The 19,458-nt window shown below is 41.0% G+C and overlaps 1 protein-coding gene and 1 long non-coding RNA gene across 2 annotated transcripts in view; one reads left to right on the top strand and one right to left on the bottom strand.

Moving 5' to 3' along the window:
- LCMT1 (leucine carboxyl methyltransferase 1) overlaps positions 1 to 19,458 on the top strand; it is a 51,092-nt gene that overhangs the window by 18,125 nt on the left and 13,509 nt on the right. Inside the window, exons 3-6 of the mRNA XM_001493576.6 lie at positions 847 to 968; positions 5,613 to 5,689; positions 7,447 to 7,508; positions 16,462 to 16,564. Of these exons, the coding sequence (XP_001493626.3) occupies positions 847 to 968; positions 5,613 to 5,689; positions 7,447 to 7,508; positions 16,462 to 16,564 (364 nt within the window). The remainder of the gene's footprint in view (positions 1 to 846; positions 969 to 5,612; positions 5,690 to 7,446; positions 7,509 to 16,461; positions 16,565 to 19,458) is intronic.
- LOC138917150 (uncharacterized) lies at positions 10,064 to 12,572 on the bottom strand. Its single transcript, XR_011424702.1, has 2 exons — positions 12,164 to 12,572; positions 10,064 to 10,391 (listed from the first exon to the last, which is right to left on the bottom strand). It is a non-coding gene; the product is annotated as an uncharacterized lncRNA (long non-coding RNA).

Genomic DNA, 19,458 nt, shown 5'->3' with positions numbered 1-19,458 from the left:
TTGTGCCTCGGTTGTGCTATGTGGGATGCCACCTGAGCATGGCCTGACGAGTGGTGCCATGTCCGCACCCAGGATCCAAACCAGTGAAACCCTGGGCCGCCAAAGCAGAGCATGTGAACTTAACCACTCAGCCACAGGGCCAGCCCCACAATAAAAGTTTCTAAATGCCACTCTCAAATTTTGTTCTTGAAATAGTCACACTTAGAGCAGCCAGCCTTACAACACAGACAGACTTTATCTTCCTTTGTTCTTCTTTATTTCTCATGTCCTTTGCCCAGCTCCCCACCCCAGAGCTTAACAAGTCAATTTGTTAGACAAGCATTCCTCCCCCAATCTGTGATGCCATGTTACAGACACCGAGGCTCTAACCCATACAGGGTGGAGATGACAGGAACACAATAAGAAGTGTGGCGTTCTTTGCTTTGACACTCATCCATCCAATATCCTGACCTAAAAATACTATTTTCCATATGATCTTGCAATTTTGAGTTTTACCACAGAACTAAGTAGCTTTTACTATAGCTATGAAAAGGCACACTTCCTAGAGGAACATTTAGATCAGATGTTTTGATGTAAAATACTTGTCTTTCGTAAGTAAAATTATAGTGCATTTTATTTTTCTTAGGATAGTTAATTCTACCATTAAATAGATTGTACTTACTTTGGTTCAAACGGCTGAAAAAAAAAGAGAATTTAAAATTTGCTATTTGTCCTATAAAGTCACGGATAATCCACTGACCCCGAGGAAGGGCAGAAGTGCTCTGTTTGGCTCTCCTGCTGCAGAGAGCTTTGCAGGGATTATTTCTCATCGCTGAGTGACAGCTTGTTTCTGTCTCTCTCTGTTAGGATATTTTGCTCGTGTCCATGGCATCAGGCAACTTATAAAGGCATTTCTACAGAAGACAGAATGTCAGTGCCAAATTATAAACCTGGGGGCTGGGATGGATACCGCCTTCTGGACATTAAAGGTAAGTTAAAATTCCCCCTCTTCTTTCCCCAGTTGTTTAAATTTGATTTTGTGAAGATTTTCACCATATTCAAAACTTTTAAAACTATATTAAAAGGGATGCAGTGACAGCCTGTCTCCCACCATTGTCCCCACCTGCTTGCACACCCCCCACAACCCCCATCAGCCCCGTACTTTATCTCACCGGGGCCCTAGTGAAGGATATGTGGGTTGTTTCTCATCTTTTGCTGTTACAAACAGGGTTATAATAAAAATCTTTGTATATATTTCCCCCTGCATGTGTGGAAATATATCAGGAGAGAAAATTCTACCAGTGGAATTGCTGAGACAAAGAGCACATGCGTTTGTAATTTTGATAAGAACTAAGATTTTATTGTCAGCATAGCAGTGTTTAGGTAAAATTTAGCTGGGCGATGATAATATGATACAAAGCCCTTTTGTAGCCAATCTCTGATTTGATCCTTTACCTGCTCTGTTAGGATTCAAGAGCAGGTGTAATTGCATTCACAGGACAGGAAACTTGGGTCTCATTACTGGCAGAAGCAGGACGAAAGCACTGGGCTTTGACTCCTGGGGTGGAATTTTGCCTTCAAACCTTTGCCCTACGAAGATTCCACTGATCGTATTTTCTTTTTTGTAGGTTTGTACAGATTTTTTTAGGGTCTTCTATCAGGTCAGTCATGTGGCAGTAATGGGTATGTGCATTTCTCCAGATGTACACCAAGGTAAATTAGAGTGTGTGGGCATAACCCGACCTGCATATCTGTTTTGTCCCTAATCAGCTCACCTGATAAGATGGTCTTTAGTCATCAGAGCTCCCAGCCTTTCTCTTACTCAAGCGAGAAGTCGGTGGCATCAACGTGGTCTTAGTATTAAATGTTTGCCTCTGCATTCTTCATTTAGGATAGGATAACTGACATTTATGAGGTGCTTTTACATACATGGCCTCACGAATTAACATGAGATCTCTGTGAGAGGGGAGCGTTTTACACAGATGGGGAAAGTGGGGCTGCGAGAGCTTGTGTCTTCCCCCAAAATGGATATCTGGTGGCACTGGAATGTGGAACAAACATTGGAGCCCAGCTCATCGAACTCCAGACTCCTTCCCCTTTCCTCTACACACAGCCCTGTGGGTGTTCCAGGGGTTCTTTTCTGTAGGTTGATTGTGCCTGTGTAACACGGGGACCATGGTGTAGCAGAAGGAACTGGAAGAGAATGCAGCGTAAGCGAATGTGCCATGTCAGTGTTCACAGGGGCCGCTGGAGAAATCCCTCCTTTGGGCCTGACACCCTTTTGACTGGTCACATGGTTTGGTTTTTTCCCCTGTCTTGCAAGTGAGTTAATAATTAATAAATCTGAGATCTTTATTTCTGAGCAAGGTACACAGAGGCTTACGTGCTCCTTCCAAGAAAAAGGTTGTCTGTCAGTAGTGAGGAAGGAGAAGAGCACAGGGTCTGAAAGTCTTCTGTGGAAGTTTTTTGTTTTGTTTGATAATCATATTGGTCTGAAGGGATTTTTAAAATCTGAAGTTCCTTTTTTTTGAAAAACAATTATTATGTTTGCTCTTTTGGAGCAGAGGTTGCATGGGCCAAATCCAGCCTGCCACCTATTTTTAGAAATCAAGTTTTATGGGATGCAGCCACTCCCATTTATTTCCATATTATCTGTGGCTGCTTTAGCACTATGACCGCGGAGTTCAGCAGTTATGACAGAGACCGTCTGGCCTTCACAGGCTAAAATACTTATTTCTGATTCTTTACAGAAAGTTTGCTAATCCCTGTTTTAGAAATATATGTGCTCCTATAAAAGAGTGAGGAAAATCTTGTCTGTTGGTCTTGTTGTCTCATGCACCTCCCACCTTGGATGGTCCCCTGGCTGCCCCAGCAGAGGCTTAGCTGTGAGTCAAGGCTTTCTGCTGTCACTACTATATGAGTTTGGTCTGTATGATCTCAGGGGCCCAGGACTGGAGGGTTGAAGACACCCATCTTCGGGCAGCGGGCAAGAATAGGGCAAGGGAGAGCCGGTATTGTCCCAAACAAAGAATAAGGAGTGAGTGAAACTCTTAAGGGGCCTCAGTTGTTTGGTGTCTCTTGAATTCTGTTTCTACAAACTGAAAGGTCAAGTACGTAGGGGAAGGATTGTCAATTTTGCTGGCCTGTGAAACGGTCGGCTATGTTGGATCTGCTTTGAGACTAAGTGGTACCCTTCCTCCTGGCTGCCCTCTGGTACTTATAGTCAGTCTTGGGTGTCTTCCCTGCCTCCTTGAGACGTGTGAGCTACTTGGGAGTGGAGTGTCAGAAGGGCCTAGAGAATCACAGACTAAAAAGTGGAAGTATCACTTCCCACAGCCATTTTGCCCTTTTCTGAAAGCCGAGAAAGAGGATGTCTGTTTCTTAAAAGCTCCAGGTGTGCCTTTTGGAAGCTTCCCTTCCACAGTGCCCTCTTAATCAGAATCGTTAGGAGGATCAAGTGAGCTACTGCAGGGAAAGCTCTTTACAAAGTAAGAAGACCCGTTTGAGTTGTAGGACTCTGTGCTATCCATCATTCATTTGATTTTAATTCTTGTCATTTTATACTATCTTTAACTTTCCATACCCTGTGAGTAAAAGTTCTTGAAAGGTCTTGTAGAATTTCCTAGAGAAAGTTAGGAAACCCCTTAATGGGTTTCACTCACTCCTTATTCTTTATGACAATACCGGCTCTCCCTTGCCCGCTGCCTGAACATGGGAGTCTTCAACCCTCCAGTCCTGGGCCCCTGAGATCATACAGATCAAGTTCATGTAGCAGTGGCAGCAGAAGGCCTTGACTCGCAGCTAAGCCTCTGCTGGTGCAGCCAGGGGACCACGCCAGGTGGGAGGTGCAATTTCCACATATCCTCTAAACACGTCCTCCACGGATCTTCAAATAGATTACATAGCCCTACTCTGCTGATAGGCGGGAGCTCCTCTGATGTCAGAAAACTGTCTTGTTTATTCCCCGGCACCCCGCCCCCCCACTGCCTCCCTCGTACCTTCCTTTCCTTCCCTTCCTCTCTTCTCTCTCTCTTTCTCTTACCCCATCCTTCCCTCTCTCCCTCCCTCTCTTCCTTCCTCCTCCCCCACCCCTCCAGATCCCCTAGGAGTTTAACTGAGGACCAGTGTCTGCATAGGGTGGGGCAGCTGGATCTCACATTTCTGACACTTGCCCTTAGGCGTCACCTTCCTACTAGGAAATGCTTGCTCATGATTTCTACTCTCATCATGCTGTCCCATCAGGGGGTCTGCTGCCCCTCCATACTGCTCTCCATCTCTTACTACTGTCTACATAAATGGTTCTCTCTCCTGCCCAGTTGCTCAGGGCAGAAACAAGGGTGCCATCCTTACTCCTCCTTTTTCTTTATCCCATCCTCTATTGAAGCCGCCACCAGGTTATGGATATCAGCAACTTTCTTTTTAAATAAGTAGTTCTGTATTTCTGGAATATAAGCACAGATGGAAGCAGGGATGTTAAAAGAGTACTAGGCCAGAAGGTGGGCAGGTCGGCCAGGTTGTGGAGCACCCAGCATCTTAGCTCAATCTTAGAGGTGGGAAGAGCTGCTGCAGGCAACAGGAAGTGTGTCGTTGAAAGAGATCAGAAAGGGAAGTTGTTAGAGTCTGTGCAGTTGGGGATAGAGCTGAAGAGGAGAGGATGCATTCTAGGATAGTCAGCAGGCAGGGCTGAGTGATTGATCAGACAGGGTGGAGATGGAGAGAATTCTAGGATGACCAGTGGGTGACTGTCGGGAGGAGGGTATTGTACCAGCCAAGCTAGGGAAAGCAGAAGGGGAAGCAGGGCCGTGTGTGTGTGTCTCTATGTGTGAGGTTTTCACAGTTTTTTTTTTATTGCAGCTCACAGTAAAAAATAAATGTATATCCCAATCTAGCACCCACATCTATGTACTGATGTCTGTAAATAATAAGAATACACACATGGTGCTTACTAGGTGCAGGCCCTGTTCTCTCACTCCTGTATTTCCTCATTAATCCTCACAACCCCACGAGGTGGTATCATTTTCTCTACTTTTCAAATGAGGAAGCCTTGACCCAGGGAGTTTAGTGACTTTCCCAAGCCCTCAGAGTGAACAAGTGGTGGAGCTGGGATTTGAACCCTGTCCGCCCGGGCTGCAGAGTCCCTGTCCTTCACCACCCCAGTATACTCCACTGTCAGAGAAAAAAATAAATATATTACAAAATAGTACTTACCCTCACCTCATGTGATGCTTTCTGGTATTTGCTATTTTATTTCATTTCATCCAAAAGATTCTGGTCCAAACCCTCTACACTGATTTCCTGACCCTCTAATTGGTCTCAAGCTGCTTACTGTTAACATCCTACTTCCGGAGTGCCTCCTGCTCCTCCCCACTCCATCCCAGTGGCCACTCCCCCAGTTCTGGCTGCCTATTACTTGTTGTCTGGACAATCACAGTAACCTCCTAATTTTTTCCGCCATCTGTTCCTCATACTGAGACCAAAGTAATTTAGAAAATATGTTTCTGACCATATCATCCTCTGATTTAAAATCCTTAAATACCCCATTGCTCTTTGGGCCTTGGTACTTGGTTTGTGAGGATGATCAGTGAATATATGACTGAATAAATAATTATAAAGATAACTGTGTTTTTTCTCAGGATGAGGGTCTTCTCCCAAGGAAATATTTTGAAGTTGACTTTCCGGTGATAGTCACGAGAAAGCTACACAGCATCAAGTAAGTGTGGCTTTGGCCAGAAGAAAGAGCCTGGTAGAATTCAGAACCAGCCTTCAGTAGACAGCAGGTCTGAGTCCCAGAGACCTCATTTTAGGGCCCTGCTCTCCTCACTTGCTTTCTTGCCCCGAGACCCTCATTCCAGTGTGTCTTGCAGTCTTCAAAATGAAAAATACCCTCCCTTGTGACTCTTCTCTCCATTAATGTAACTTCTCTCAACACTTAAAAAATGACCTATCATAGTTTAGTAATCTGAATTAAAATTCACATAATGTGTATTTTGTTTACTTCTTTATCCCAGGGCACAGAAAGGTACCTGGTCCAGAAAAGATATGTAGTAAATACTTTTTGAATGAATGAATGAATGGGAAACTGAACTTAATCATTTATTATATATGAGATATGTGGGGGCCATTCTGAGTTGAGGTTTCAAGGAGTTTGCAAAGTTGTAGATGATGAGTTTGCTCATCTTTGCCGAGAGCTTTGCGTGTTAAATGCTTCACTTGGATTGTCTCATTCAATCCTCAGAGCAGACTCGTGAATTAGATGCTATTATTAGCCCCTTTTTACAGATGAGGAAACTGAGGCTCAAAGAAGTTAAGTTAATTTGCCTAAAGTCACCTGGCTAGGAAGGGGTGGAGCTGAGCTTTAAACCCTGACTTCAAGCCCAAGGTCAAGGTTTCTCAGTACAGTCGTGTGTCCCCTAACAGTAACAGGGATGCGTTCTGAGAAATGCATTGCTAGGTGATTTCAGTGTCATGTGAACATCGTGGAGTGCACTTACACAGTCCCAGATGGTGTAGCCTACTATACACCTGGGCTATATGGTGCTAATATTGAAGGACCACTAGCACGTATGCTGTCTGTAGTTGACTGAAACGTCGTTATGTGGTGTGTGACTTAGTTTTAACCTGTACTCCCTCCTTTTAAAATCATTTATAAAATTCTAATTCTTATATTTAAAAAAAATTTTAATAAGCGTGAAAGTTTCTACCTGTCCTTTAGAGATGTCTAATCCTCACAAACTGGAAATATTTTTCAATTTTTTTTTTCTAGTTTATCCTAGGAATATAAGTTTTTTACCCTTTCCAAATATAAAATTATATTTTACATTAAATAGGCTTTTTGGATAATATATGGCAATTCTGGTGCTCTGGGAACTGCAAAGTACTACTAAGCTTGTTAAAACTCTGAGTGAAATAAGAGTAAGTAGGCTCTAAATCAAGGCCAGACACGGTTTCCTGGGGTGAAAACCACAGTGGCGTTTGTGTATGGTTATTGGTATAATGAATTTGGCTCTCCGATTTCTGATTTTTTACATATTCTTCATTGAGGGAGTTATCACATAAATGTTACTGAACTTTAGGTCTGAGTGAAAGTCAATTTTTGTTATCTGTGAGAAACAATAGCTATCTTAAAAATTTTGTTTGAGAAGAGGCAAGAAACTTGAGATGACCTGGAAAACGCTGGAACATTTGGAAAATGCGTGCTAGCCTATCTGTAGCTATTTCTAAGTATTTCATGATCAGTTTGCAATTTGACATCAAATTCTGAGTGTAATGCTTAGCTGACCTAACCCGAGACCTGTATCCGCTGGATTTTTGCTGTACGTGGTCAAATGTAATTAAACAGAAGGCCTTCTGTAGTGGCCCTTGCTTTGAACAGTAGCAGTATACAAGTCCCATCTCTGTAGTGGGCCTCTGCATTTTTAGAGTACATGAGCTACTTGTCTTACCCTTCTCTCTCCCATCTTCCCATAGATTCAAGTCTCTCCTATCAAAACCCATTTTAGACTTACATTCAGAGGAGACACTTCAAATAGGTAAGTATCCTTGACCTAAGTGATACAGTACAGACTATGTAACTGTTTTGGCTTTTTCCCCCTTTTCTTCTTAAAGATGGTCTGTATCTGTGGGCATGTGTGTGCGTACACACGATGTCATACAGCATGTACTTCTGCTGATACATTTAGACTTTTATTGCAGTTACCATGGAGGAATTTAGAACAGTTTCTTGTATGACTCTTCTTAAATGTCCATAGGTCCCCAATCTTAAATCTTTTAAAAAAAAATTAAATTAGCTGCCAACATTTCAAAAATAGGAGATTTTTCATGAAAATCTTGAATTCCAGCTTTCCTTGGCAAAGTCAGATCTGGCAGCATTAGACCCAAACTCCTACGTGGCAATAATTGAGCAGCGGCCACCTCGTTTGGAGGGGTCGTGCGTTCTCCACTTCTGTTCCCACCCTTCTCCGTTGTCTTATACCTTACCTACTTCCCTCACTTCTGTTACCTCCTCAGCCCCTGCAGTCAATTTTTCCCCTCAAGTTTTAATTATGAGTGTTTCCAACAACACTTTCCTCATCTCTAAGCCTTTCAATTTATGGAAAACCTCTTCCAGAATCTTCCATCATTTTCAGTCTGTGTCTGACAGAGAAGTTCAAGGGGCTTATGAATAATTCAGGTCAGAAAACATGCTTGGAGAGGATGGTCGTCTCGGATGCTCAATACAATAACACAGAAACATCAGACAGCTCGATAAGCCGCCTTTTACACACAGCCACAGTGCTTCAGTCCTTCTTTCCTTCTGGTGATGACATTCACAATTAAGTTTTTACAGAAAACATCTCCCCCATCCTTGGTTTCCCTCATACAATTGGAAGTAGAACCTTTTCAGGCTTATGCCATTTGCTGGCCTCTTTGCTTTTCCACACTTTCGCTATCATAATTTTCTATATATTTGGTTAATATTTGTGTCAGAATGGTTATCTGTAACAAAAGATCTAATACTTCGCATTCCTTTTGATGAAACAACGTAGAATAGAAAGTAAAGACCCTCCATAATCTCACCCACCCTCAGAAGATAACCACTATTCAGTGTCTTCTCCTACAGATGAGCAGTATACCCAGAGATAGATAAATAGATGCACACATAAATGTAATCCAGGGCCCGGCACATAAGAGTTTCAATAGACTTTTGTTGAATGAATGTATATACACATCGAATAAATATATGTTGTAGTTCACTATGTATTTGTTGAATGAAGGACTCTAAACTTAGATTTAAATGTAATTTTAATAAACAGTGAATAATTTATACATACTGTTTTGTAACTTGCTCTTTTCACACCCAGTAAATCATGGCTGTCTTTTCACATCAGCATATATGGGTATACCTCATTATTTCTAATGGCTTGTAGTACTCCTTTGTGTGGAAATTCCATTTTTAAAAATCTGTTTCCTACTAATGGTCATTTAGATTGCTGCCTTTTTTATGTTTTTATCTTAAACAGTGTTGTAGAAAATGTGTGTGTGTGTGTGTGTGTGTGTGTGTGCATATTTGCAGGAACTGTTTGCTCAAAGAATTGCCCATTATGAATTTTAGCTACTGCCCGACTGTTCTTCAAGACCCTGTTTACTAATTTGTATTTTCACTGGAGTGGATGAGGATTCTCTTTCCCTACATTCTCACTTACACTGCGTATTATAATTTTTTAAAATTTCTACTGATCTGATAGGCTGAAATGATGTCCTATTATTTTAAAATTTTATATAACTTTGAAAGGTACTGAGAGGGAGTATCTTTCCTTAGTTTTATTGGCCATTGAGATGACTTTGTAAACTTCCTTTTTATTTTCTTTGCCCTTTTTTTTTCCAGGTGCATTGGTTCCTTTTCTTTTCAATTTATAGGAACCCTTTATAACATGAACATGTGTGTTTGATGAAGGTCCCTTGTCAACCTTTTTATTGCCGATTTTTTGTGTGTGTGAGAGGAAGATTGACCCTGAGCTAAAATCTGTTGCCAATCCTCCTCTTTTTGCTTGAGGAAGATTGTCACTGAGCTGACATCTGTGTAAATCTTTCTCCACTTTATATGTTGGACGCCACCACAGCATGGCTTGATGAGCAGCGTGTAGGTCTGTGCCCGAGATCTGAAACCACAAACCCTGGGCTGCCGAAGCAGAATGTGTGAACTTAACCACTGCCTCACCAGGCTGGCCCCTTATTGCAGATTTTTTTGTTAATCTTTTATTTATTTTGTAACTCTATGTTTATGTCTCATGTAGGCAAATTTTTCAGTCTCGTCCTTTATAGTTTTTGATCTTGCCGTCATACTGAGAAAGAATTTGAATAAAAATAAATAAAATAGAAATGTGAATGAAAATTTGAGAAAGTGATGGGTGATAATAAAACTGACAAAAATTTCATTTAAAAATTACCCTAATTTCATCAAACCTCTGAGGCTGTGATTGTGAGAATCAGCACTATTTATCAATAAAAAAGAAAAAGTGGTGACAATTAAACCAATACTGTAACTGAACTCAATGGGTTCATCTCTTGGTGAGTGTGGAGCCAAAAAGTACAACCAAGGCAGAAGTAGGTGAAGAAAAGTTTTATTGCTTACACAAGCAGTGGAGAACACCACAGAGAGAGCTCCCAAAGCAGCGTGTCCTCTAGCTCAGTGCCGAGGAGACTTTATACACAGTTCATTTTGGGTGCATGCGTAGTAGACAAAAATGCTATCACATACATGCATGATCTGAAAATGGCTGCTTGGACCCTCCTAGCGGAGGAGAATTTAAGACACTAATATGTTTAAGGTAACTTTAGGACACTTGGAGCTGGAGCATTTTGCAGGGATCTTGCTGCAAACGTGTGAGTTTCTCTGCAAGATAGCAACATCTGCAAACTGGGGACGTCAGTTTCTGCAAAACAGAACACATAGTTTCTTCTTGTCTGAAAAACATTTGACAGACCATGTTAGTTCTTGATCAGATCCTCAGTAACCCTTTCTCTGCCTGGCTCTCTGGTCACAGTACCTCACTGACTGGTAGAGGCATCCTGGTTCCAAAAACATTAAAATATGAAGAAAAAATCTGCATCTTAGAATTGATAATGTATTTTTTAAGCTAAAATATGCACAGAGTAAAAAATTAAAAGTATATAAGTGGACACACAGCAAAAAGTAAGTCACAATGAGTTCTTAAAAAGTAAATCAGGTTCCATTACTCTTTCTTGAAACTTCCCACTGGGTGGGACCTGCGTGGTTATTCAGGCCTCTCTGTGCCTCCTGATTTTATTTCCAGTCACAGTAACTGATTGGCCGCACTGTCCTCCTGCTGTCCTCTGAGTGTGCCAAGCTTGCTCTCACTGTCAAACCTTTCCACTTCCTCTTCCCTCAACCTGGAACTCTTTTCCCCTAATCTTTGCTTGATGAGCTCAGCTCTGCTGCCGTGTCTCAGCTCAGCTGCTGCTTCCACAGAGAGGCCCTTCCTGACCACCCAGCTGAAGACCGTCTCCCTCCTCCTCTAGTCTGACTCTCCTCTCATCACCCTCTTTTAGTTTCTTCATGGCACTTAATACTCGGACGTTATCTTGATTATTCATTTGTTCAGTGATTCATTTTCTCTCTCCCTCGTCTAGGGAGTAAGCCTCATGAGAGCAGGGACCTCTTCTGTCTTGTTCATCACCGCTTCTCCAGCGAGAAGATTGTTGACTGAATAAATATATACCTGAATGCTAGAATGAATGAATGTGTTTGTGTGTTTGTAATCCATCTCAACTCCTTTGTGGAATTAGATGAACATAAGTACAGTCGTGCACCACCTAAGGACATTTCAGTTAACAACAGACTGCATATATGGTGATGGTCCCATAAGATTAGTATCATATAAGACTAGGTGTGTAGTAGGCTATACAATCTAGGTTTTTGTAAATGCAGTCTGTGATGTTCACACAATGAAGTCACCTAGTGACATGTTTCTCAGAACATACCCTGGTCATTACGTGATGCATGACTGTAAAAGGAGCAACAAATAAAAGCATTTCAGAGTGGTAACGGGCAGTTCATCTGAGCCTTAGAAGGAGAAGCTATCTAGGGAGAAGATTGTCTCAACAAGGCAGGCATAGGGAAGGAAGGAGCATGCAAGGAACTCTAAAGGCCAGTGCGGCTGCAACTGGAGGTGGAAGAGGTGCACAGTTCCAGATGAAGCTGAAGAAGGTGTCAGGTGCTGCACCACGCAGGATCCCCTGGGCCGTGCTAAGAGCTCCGGACTCCCGTGTAAGGAAGTGGGAAACCTATTATGCACTCCCACAGGCTACTTTGCAGCACTTCCCACCCGTGTCCTTGTTCACTCTTCATCTCCCCTGCTGGATGGTACCCCATGGGGGCAGGGACCATGTCTTTTTGTTCATCTCTTTATTCCAAGAACTTGGCTCAGTGCCCAGGACATAATGAGAGCTGGGTGGACAGATGGACAGATGAACAAGCAAATCTTCCATATGGTCTGGAAATCCACCTGAGGCTGTCTCCATTTTACAACCTTTTTTTTTTTTTAACTAAAGTGTTCTAGGAAAATCTATGGACCTAAAAGAACACCTGGCAATCCTGAATAATAATAGACTATCATTGAATGAGATTGATAGGATTCACTGCGAGTCAGCAGCATGTAGAACGCATCTCTCTTGAAATGCTCACCTGGAGGTGATGGAAGACATCGCTACTTGCATGCACTGTGGATTCAGTGTGTGGTACATTGTGTAAATCTTCCACTTTCTCATGAACCTTTTCTAGGCTTGAGCTTCATGAAGCAGATAATTAAAGCTTGTATGAGCTGTTGCAGCAAACCACTGCTCTGTAACAAACCACCACAAAGCCTCTGGCTTAAGACAACCACCATTGATTGAGCTCACAATTCTGCAGTCTGGGAGTTTGTGTTGGGTTCATCTAGGTGAACTCCTCAACTGGGCTCGTTCAAGCACCTGCCTGGATTGAATCACTTGTGGACTTGTCTCCACAGAAGACCCCCACCGTGTACTAGGCAGGGAGCTGGGCCAAGGGGCTCCAGCCTTTCTTGGTTCACTGTGCCCTAAGTGTCTCAGAGAGTAATGTTTCCATGGTGCCCCTAGGCCAAAAGATACATCAACGGTTCTGTTTGTTAATGACTTGGGGTCAAACATTCTAAGTATTTATGTCCTCACAATTTACTAGTCACTTGAAAAAAACTAACACATGCAAATTGCAACAACGGATACTATTTTTATTTCTCTCTTAAATAACCACAGTTCCTTCTCCTGGGATGTGCCCCTGTTGGGCACATCATGGCTTCACCTTGGAGTCGGACTGAACACCACCTGTTCCACAGTGATGTTCCAGCAGGACTGGCTTTTAATCACAGCCACATCTGAGGAAACAGCTTCACAGAGGTGTCATTGAAAGGGATGCAGAGAAGGATAAAGTCGAAACTGTGATTGCCTTGAGCTAGTAGTTTGCTTACAGCTGATCTGTGTTGAGTGTCTCTGTGTTTCCCTCAAACACTTAAAATATCCTACTATGCCCTTGTGGTTTGCTCTGCCACCCCAGGGCACCTCGGTGCAGTTTGGGAACCATTGAGCTCAGCACTTTGGCACTGCCTTTAATCCTAACCATAATCATCTGAGGTTGGCGTTATCCACATTTTGTGTTTGAAAGAGAGGTAGCCTTGAGTAGTTATGTAACTTGTCCGGAGGCATGTGATTAGGAACTAGCAGAGTAGAAATCTGGTATCAGGGCTGTTTGAGACCAAAGCCCAGCCTGCTGAGATTCACTCCAAAGAGAGCTTTCATCTTGGGAACTATGTCCTGGGTAGAAAGCCACAGCATGTTAAGTTTCCCTATCAGATAATGATTAGGACTATTTAAGGATTTTTAAAATTTTAGTATTGACTAGGTAGTCTTTGAGTTTTTGTGTGTAACTTCATTGTAAGGTTCTCAACCTCAGCAGTATTGACATTTGGGGCTGGATAATTCTCTGTTGTGGAAGACTGTCCCATACAATGTATGATGTTTAGCAGCATCCCTGGCCACAAGCATCCCTCAGTTGTGACAACCAAAACTGTCTCCAGACATTGCCACATGTTCCCTAGGGACACGGTTGCCCTGATTGAGAACCACTGCTTTAATGCAATAATGGCCAAGCCTGAGTAATGGGATTTTCATAACTGTCTTTTCATTCTGGCTGTGGGTAAATTTGTTCTTAATTTTTTAGCCATATTATGGTGTTATATTTTCAAGGCTTCTCCTCCCTCTCAAATTCTCTTAGTATTGATGACAAAAAAACTACAAGTAGCAACACAGAAGTTTTAAATCAGTGTTAATTGGCCCTCCAGTGTTAATTGGAGATGAGTATGATCTGTTCCTTTAGAAAATTCTTCTTGTATGAGTATCACACAAAACACTTTCAACCCCGCCCCCCGTTTCTCTTATGAAATAGAATATAAGAGAAAAGGAAGGGATTGTGCATCTCACTTTGGTGAACAAGTTATTTGAAATCCCAGCTCTTAGAAACATTCCAGATGCACCAGTGGATTCCTGTTGTTCCCGTGTTCTCCTGCCAGTGTGAGATTTTATAAAAATGGCATATTTTCTCAGAATAGTAAAGCTCCTTCGAAACTTGCTCTGAGCCTGTATCCTCTCCCAAATACATTCTGTTGCCGGCAAAATAAGGGTAAGGCATCTTTTGAGGGCAGATACTGGGTGTACTATTTCTGCACAGCTTGAGTAGCTCCTGACTTCAGAGGGTCAACGAATCTTGGTGGGGTGTGCATTAATAGAGCCATCAGATTCTGTCATTAAAAGAGACCTTGGAGTCATCTTGTAGTCTGCTTCCCGTGAGGTATGCCAGCATGTCGTCATATATGGCTGCGCCACTGCCGGGTGGCGAGTGCGCAAGTCTCCAGCCCCTTCCGCTCTGCTCTACCTTGCGCTCAGTCTGTAAGAGAAATCGTGACAATGTGCCATTTTTGTTTCCCGTGCTACCTTTCAATCCTAATCTCTGAGTGAGATTTGTCTCCCCTGAATTGCATGGTCCTGGGGAGCTGCGTGCTTCAAAATTCTGGTGTTTTGTTTTGGTCAGGGATGGAAAAACTCAGTAATACATGTTACTTGCAAGAAGGCACAGATCATTATTTGCCTTCATAACAGGGCAGACAGGTGCCTCCATATTCTTTGTATTCTTTGTATTGTTTTCCAGACTTGGGTGTTGTGGCACCCCGGGGCTGACTTTGGATTTCCCTACTTGCCCTTTAGTGCTTTCCTGACATCTAGCAGGTTCCCAGGAGGTGCTGCTTTTAGCTTATGGTGTGTGGCCAAATATACTTGAATCAGCCAAATGGGGTTCTCGAGATCGTAAGTGAGAACCTGCTTACATGCTATTGTTTAGCCTTTTCTAGATTTTTTGCTGTGGGTTCTCAGAGCCAAGAGAACCTGAGTTGTTAGCAGTGGTACAGAATGGCTGTTGGATGTTTCAACTCCTTCCAAGGTTTGTACACTTGAGGAAGCTGAGTGAACAGTACTTGGAGTAAACAGTCAAGCAGTTTTCTTTCTTTTTTATTATAATCTTTTTTTTTGAGATTTGATTGAAAAAATTTTCAGCATACATAAAAATACTGTGACTAGATCAATGAACCTCCCTGTACCCGTCACCTAACTTTATTGCCAATTTCATTTCATCTGTACCGTGGTTCCAAAAGTGTGGTTCCAGACTAGCAGCATCAGCACCCTCTGGGTACTTGTTAGAAATGCAGATTTCTACTTTTGGAAAATCTACCAAATCAGAAACTCAGGAGTGGAGCCCCTCAATGTGTGATTCTGGTGCCTGCCCCAGCTTGAGAACCTCCATATATACCATTCCATCCAGTCTTCGCTGGAATATTTTAAAGCAAAGGTTATTTTATTTGTAAATAGTTTAGTACATAAACTATTTTCTTTTAAACATAGTATCTCACAGATTGGCACAACATTTAGAGAGCAGCCTGCTAATCAGCACCAACATTTAAATAAGCTTACCCTTTATCTCCTAATTCCACTTACAGTAACCTACTTTTTTAAAATTTAAATATATTTGGTACACAACATTGTGTAAATCTAATGTGTACAACATGTAAATTTGACACATTTACATATCATAATGATTGCCGTTGTAGTGATAATTAGCACCTCTGTCACGTCACATAATTATCATTTCTTTTTAGTGTTTGAGATAATTAAGATCTAGCCTCTTAGCGGGTTTGATGATTATAATACGATATTGTTGTCTGTCTTCACTATACTGTGCAGTAGATCCCTAAGACTTATTTACTGCTCCCTGCAAGTTTGTACCCTTAAATAGCATCTCTGTCTTAGGCGCTGCAGTGAGCATCCTGCAGATACATCATGAAGCACCCGTCCGGTCATTTCTTTAAGGTAGTTTACTGTGCACTTCCTTTAAAGAAATAATTAGACGGGTGCTTCATGATGTGTCTACAGGGATGCTCACTGCAGCGCCTTAGACAGAGAAAACTTGGCAATGCCACGTCTAATAGTGAGGGATCAGCTAAGTAAGTTGTTTTATCCACTCAGTGGAATGCCATGAAATCATTACAGAGAATGACGTTCCTGATACTGTTGTTAAGTAGGAAAAGGAGTTTTCGAAACAAGTATTAAGTGGCCCCATTTTCTTTTTTCTGTTTGGCGGGTATGTGTATGTGTGTGAGAAAGAGAGAGGATGTGTTTGTGTTGTGTTTAAGCACATAAGAAAAAAGGCTGGAATGTTATATACCAAAACACTAATAGTTATCTTTGGAAGGTGTGACTTTGGTTAATTTTCACCCTCCTCTTAGCTATTTTTTTCTTATGACGAGCGTATATTTTTATAATGGAAAAAAATAATAAAATTAATTTTGAATAAGCCATATCCATTGAAATGATAATCTCTTCTTGATTAATTTCTGTTGAAATTATCTTTTCTTGCATTTGCAGATGGACAAATGTTGGATTCAAAGAGATATGCTATTATTGGAGCAGATCTCCGAGATTTACCTGAACTGGAAGAGAAACTAAAGAAATGTAACATGAATACACAGTGAGATTTTTTTTTTAACCTCTTATGCATTTGTGATTTCATGCTAATATGAGATAAAGCCACTTGGAAGTGCAACATGATACCTGTGTCCTATTTTTAATTTTTTTTTACCATTTTTATTTTTATCATTTCATTGCTACTTAGAGTAGTTTTCTGAAATTTTTTAGAAGGAGTGTTTCTCAAGTCTCTTTTCACATTAGAATCACTTGTATTGCTTTTATAAATTTCTGATGCCTAGTATCATAAACAAAGTTTGAGAGAACATGATTATATGCATAGAACCATATAATTGTAACATATAAAGAAAGGATCAGCATTCAGAATAAATAAAGAACAGTTATTGAAAAAAAAAAGTCCCATAGAAAAATGGGCAAAGGATAGATGACCAGGCAGCTCAAAAAAGAAACTGAATTGCATATGAAATACATATTGAACCTCCATAGTAGTCAGATGAAATTCTATTTTACTCTCACCAAGTTGGCAAAAATGTAAAAGTCTTGACAATATCAAGTGTTGGCAAGGACACTGGGGAAAGGAATGGTTATATACCAGTGGTGGAAGTGAACTTGGTACAACCATTGTGAGAAGCAATCTGGAAGTATCTAGTAAAATTGCAAATGTGTGTACCATATGATATAGCAGTTCCACTTCTGAGTGTGTCCACTTTGAGAAGGTCTGTATGAATGTACAAGGAGGATGTTCATAGAAGCCACTGTTTTTAGTAGAAAATTGGAAACAACCTGAATGTCCATTAGGAGGAGAATGGCTGAATAACATGTAAATTGCATGGCTTAGATCAACATGGAAAGAACTCAAAACCTTGATGTTAGTTAAAAAAAAAAAAAATCAAGTTGCAGAGTAATATGCACAGTGTGATACCAATTATGTAAAATCAACCCCCCAAAATACTATATTTTCATGATTACATATACACATCACAAAAGTATTTTTAAAATGGACCAGAAGGGTTCCCACCAAATTCTTGAGAGTGGGTAACCTTTGGGGGAGCAGAGGAGAGAAGTGAGATATGTGGTTTTAGCATAAAGATGCTGGTCAAAATCAGATTGGAGGTAAAAAGTGGGAGGTAAAGACAAGTCTGTAAGTTCTACTGTAGGTGAAGATGACACTTTCAAGAATATTCAAAGTGAGTAACTCAAGGGAGAGGTTTAAGGGGAAGGTAAGGTCAAGGGAATGTTGGTTTAAAGAATAAATTGAAGGCAAAGAATCAGTGGCAAACGATGAAAGAAATTAGCAACTCAGGAAATCATTGCTAGAGAAGAAGGGAGGGAGGGGATGTAGAGCACGGACTCTGGTTAACTAGCCTTCCAGGGACGAGAAAGACCCCATTCTCCTGAGAGAGGAGGGAGGAGGGCAAATACAGGTGAGCTTTGGGCAGTAGAGGGAGGGAAGTAGGGAGTTAAAACAATCTTTCTAACACGTCTTTCATTAATGTGGTAATGGCTTTCGTGTCTGCATTTTGAAGTTCTTGTTTAGGTATTCAGCCTAGAATCATCAACCAGGTTTTCATTGTTAGGATTTACATATCCACTGCCTAAATGTTAGAGACAGCTCTAATTGACCCAGTGCTGTCACTCCAGCTTTATTTTCTGAGTCTGTCTCACTGTGAGTGTTCAGAGAGCAAGGTCAATATACTGTAAAGAGTATTTATGCCTCTTTTATTCTTTGAGGAACTCCTTACACTGTTCACAGGTTGCAGTGTGTAGTGTGTGCTTTAAGCAGAAGGGAAGTGTTGACGTTCAAGGACACCAGTGGTTTTCTTGGGCACGTTAGTGGTTGAAGTTGATACTGGTAAGCCTGGAGCTCCCTCTGAATGAGGGGAGCACGAGTCTTGGAATCTTTATCGTGGTTCCGATCTGACCTCTCCTGCTTGTTAGTTATTTCACAGGGGCTGTTTAAAAAAACAATACAAAAGCTCTTTGAGCTTTAGTTTCTTCCTTTATGAAGTGGGATGAAAACGACCTCACAGGATGGTTTTGAAGATTAATTTAAGTAATGCATATGAAAACAGTTGAACAGAAACTGGCGCATAATAGGCACACTCAGTAAGTTCCATCTGAATCCAGCTACAGTTGCAGGAACCACTGTTTTGGCAAAAGCGCTGAAAGATCAGGAAATAATCAGTTATAAACCGGGTAGCTCTTGATAGGGAAGTTCGCCTCACTTTTGGAGATCTACAAAACGGATGAAAAACAATTGATATGTGTGTTCTATATATTTTCCTTTATGAGCTGTCTTTTCTGTCAGTTATATTTTGAAAAGTATTAGTCCTGTTTTTAATATTGCTAATGGCTACCTGTTAAAAATATTTTGTAAGCATTTTTAACTTTTCATTTTCAAATCAGATCTACAAAGAAGTTGTAAAAATTGTACAAAATATTCCCATATAGCCTTCTTCACCTAGCTTTCGCACGTTAATATCTTATAACGGTTACCTTTTGCATTGAAAAGATTTTTGAAACTGTATTTCTCTAATTATCAAAGTCTTAGATGAGGTTTTTGGAACTTTGTTTCACTCATTCACTTTTTCTGATCATTTCTATTGATATAATGTGGGGTTTTAGACTTAGATTATTGTTAATTTTAAAAAATATTATTTTTAATGTTTTTCTTTCTGATTTCTAATTTTGTTTGCAACTCAGATTTAATTCTCTTTCCTCTGCATTTAGTGCCTTCAGTTTTTTTGTACCATGGTACAGTTGGGTCCAGGAAGCATTTGGATACATATATTTTTAAAACTTAAGTTATATAACATTTCACTGGCCAAAAAAAAGGAAATGCAGATAAGCAAAACAGGGGACAGTTGGTACTGTTGGGTCAAAGCCAGCATTTCCTTATGGGCGGCCTTTCTTTCTAAGGGTGTAGTGATCATGAAG

The sequence above is a fragment of the Equus caballus genome, chromosome 13 (genome assembly GCF_041296265.1).
Source record: "Equus caballus isolate H_3958 breed thoroughbred chromosome 13, TB-T2T, whole genome shotgun sequence".
In the NCBI taxonomy this organism is placed as follows: Eukaryota; Metazoa; Chordata; class Mammalia; order Perissodactyla; family Equidae; genus Equus; species Equus caballus.
Note: the sequence above shows the minus strand (reverse complement) of the source record. Positions and strands in the feature narration are given on the sequence as shown.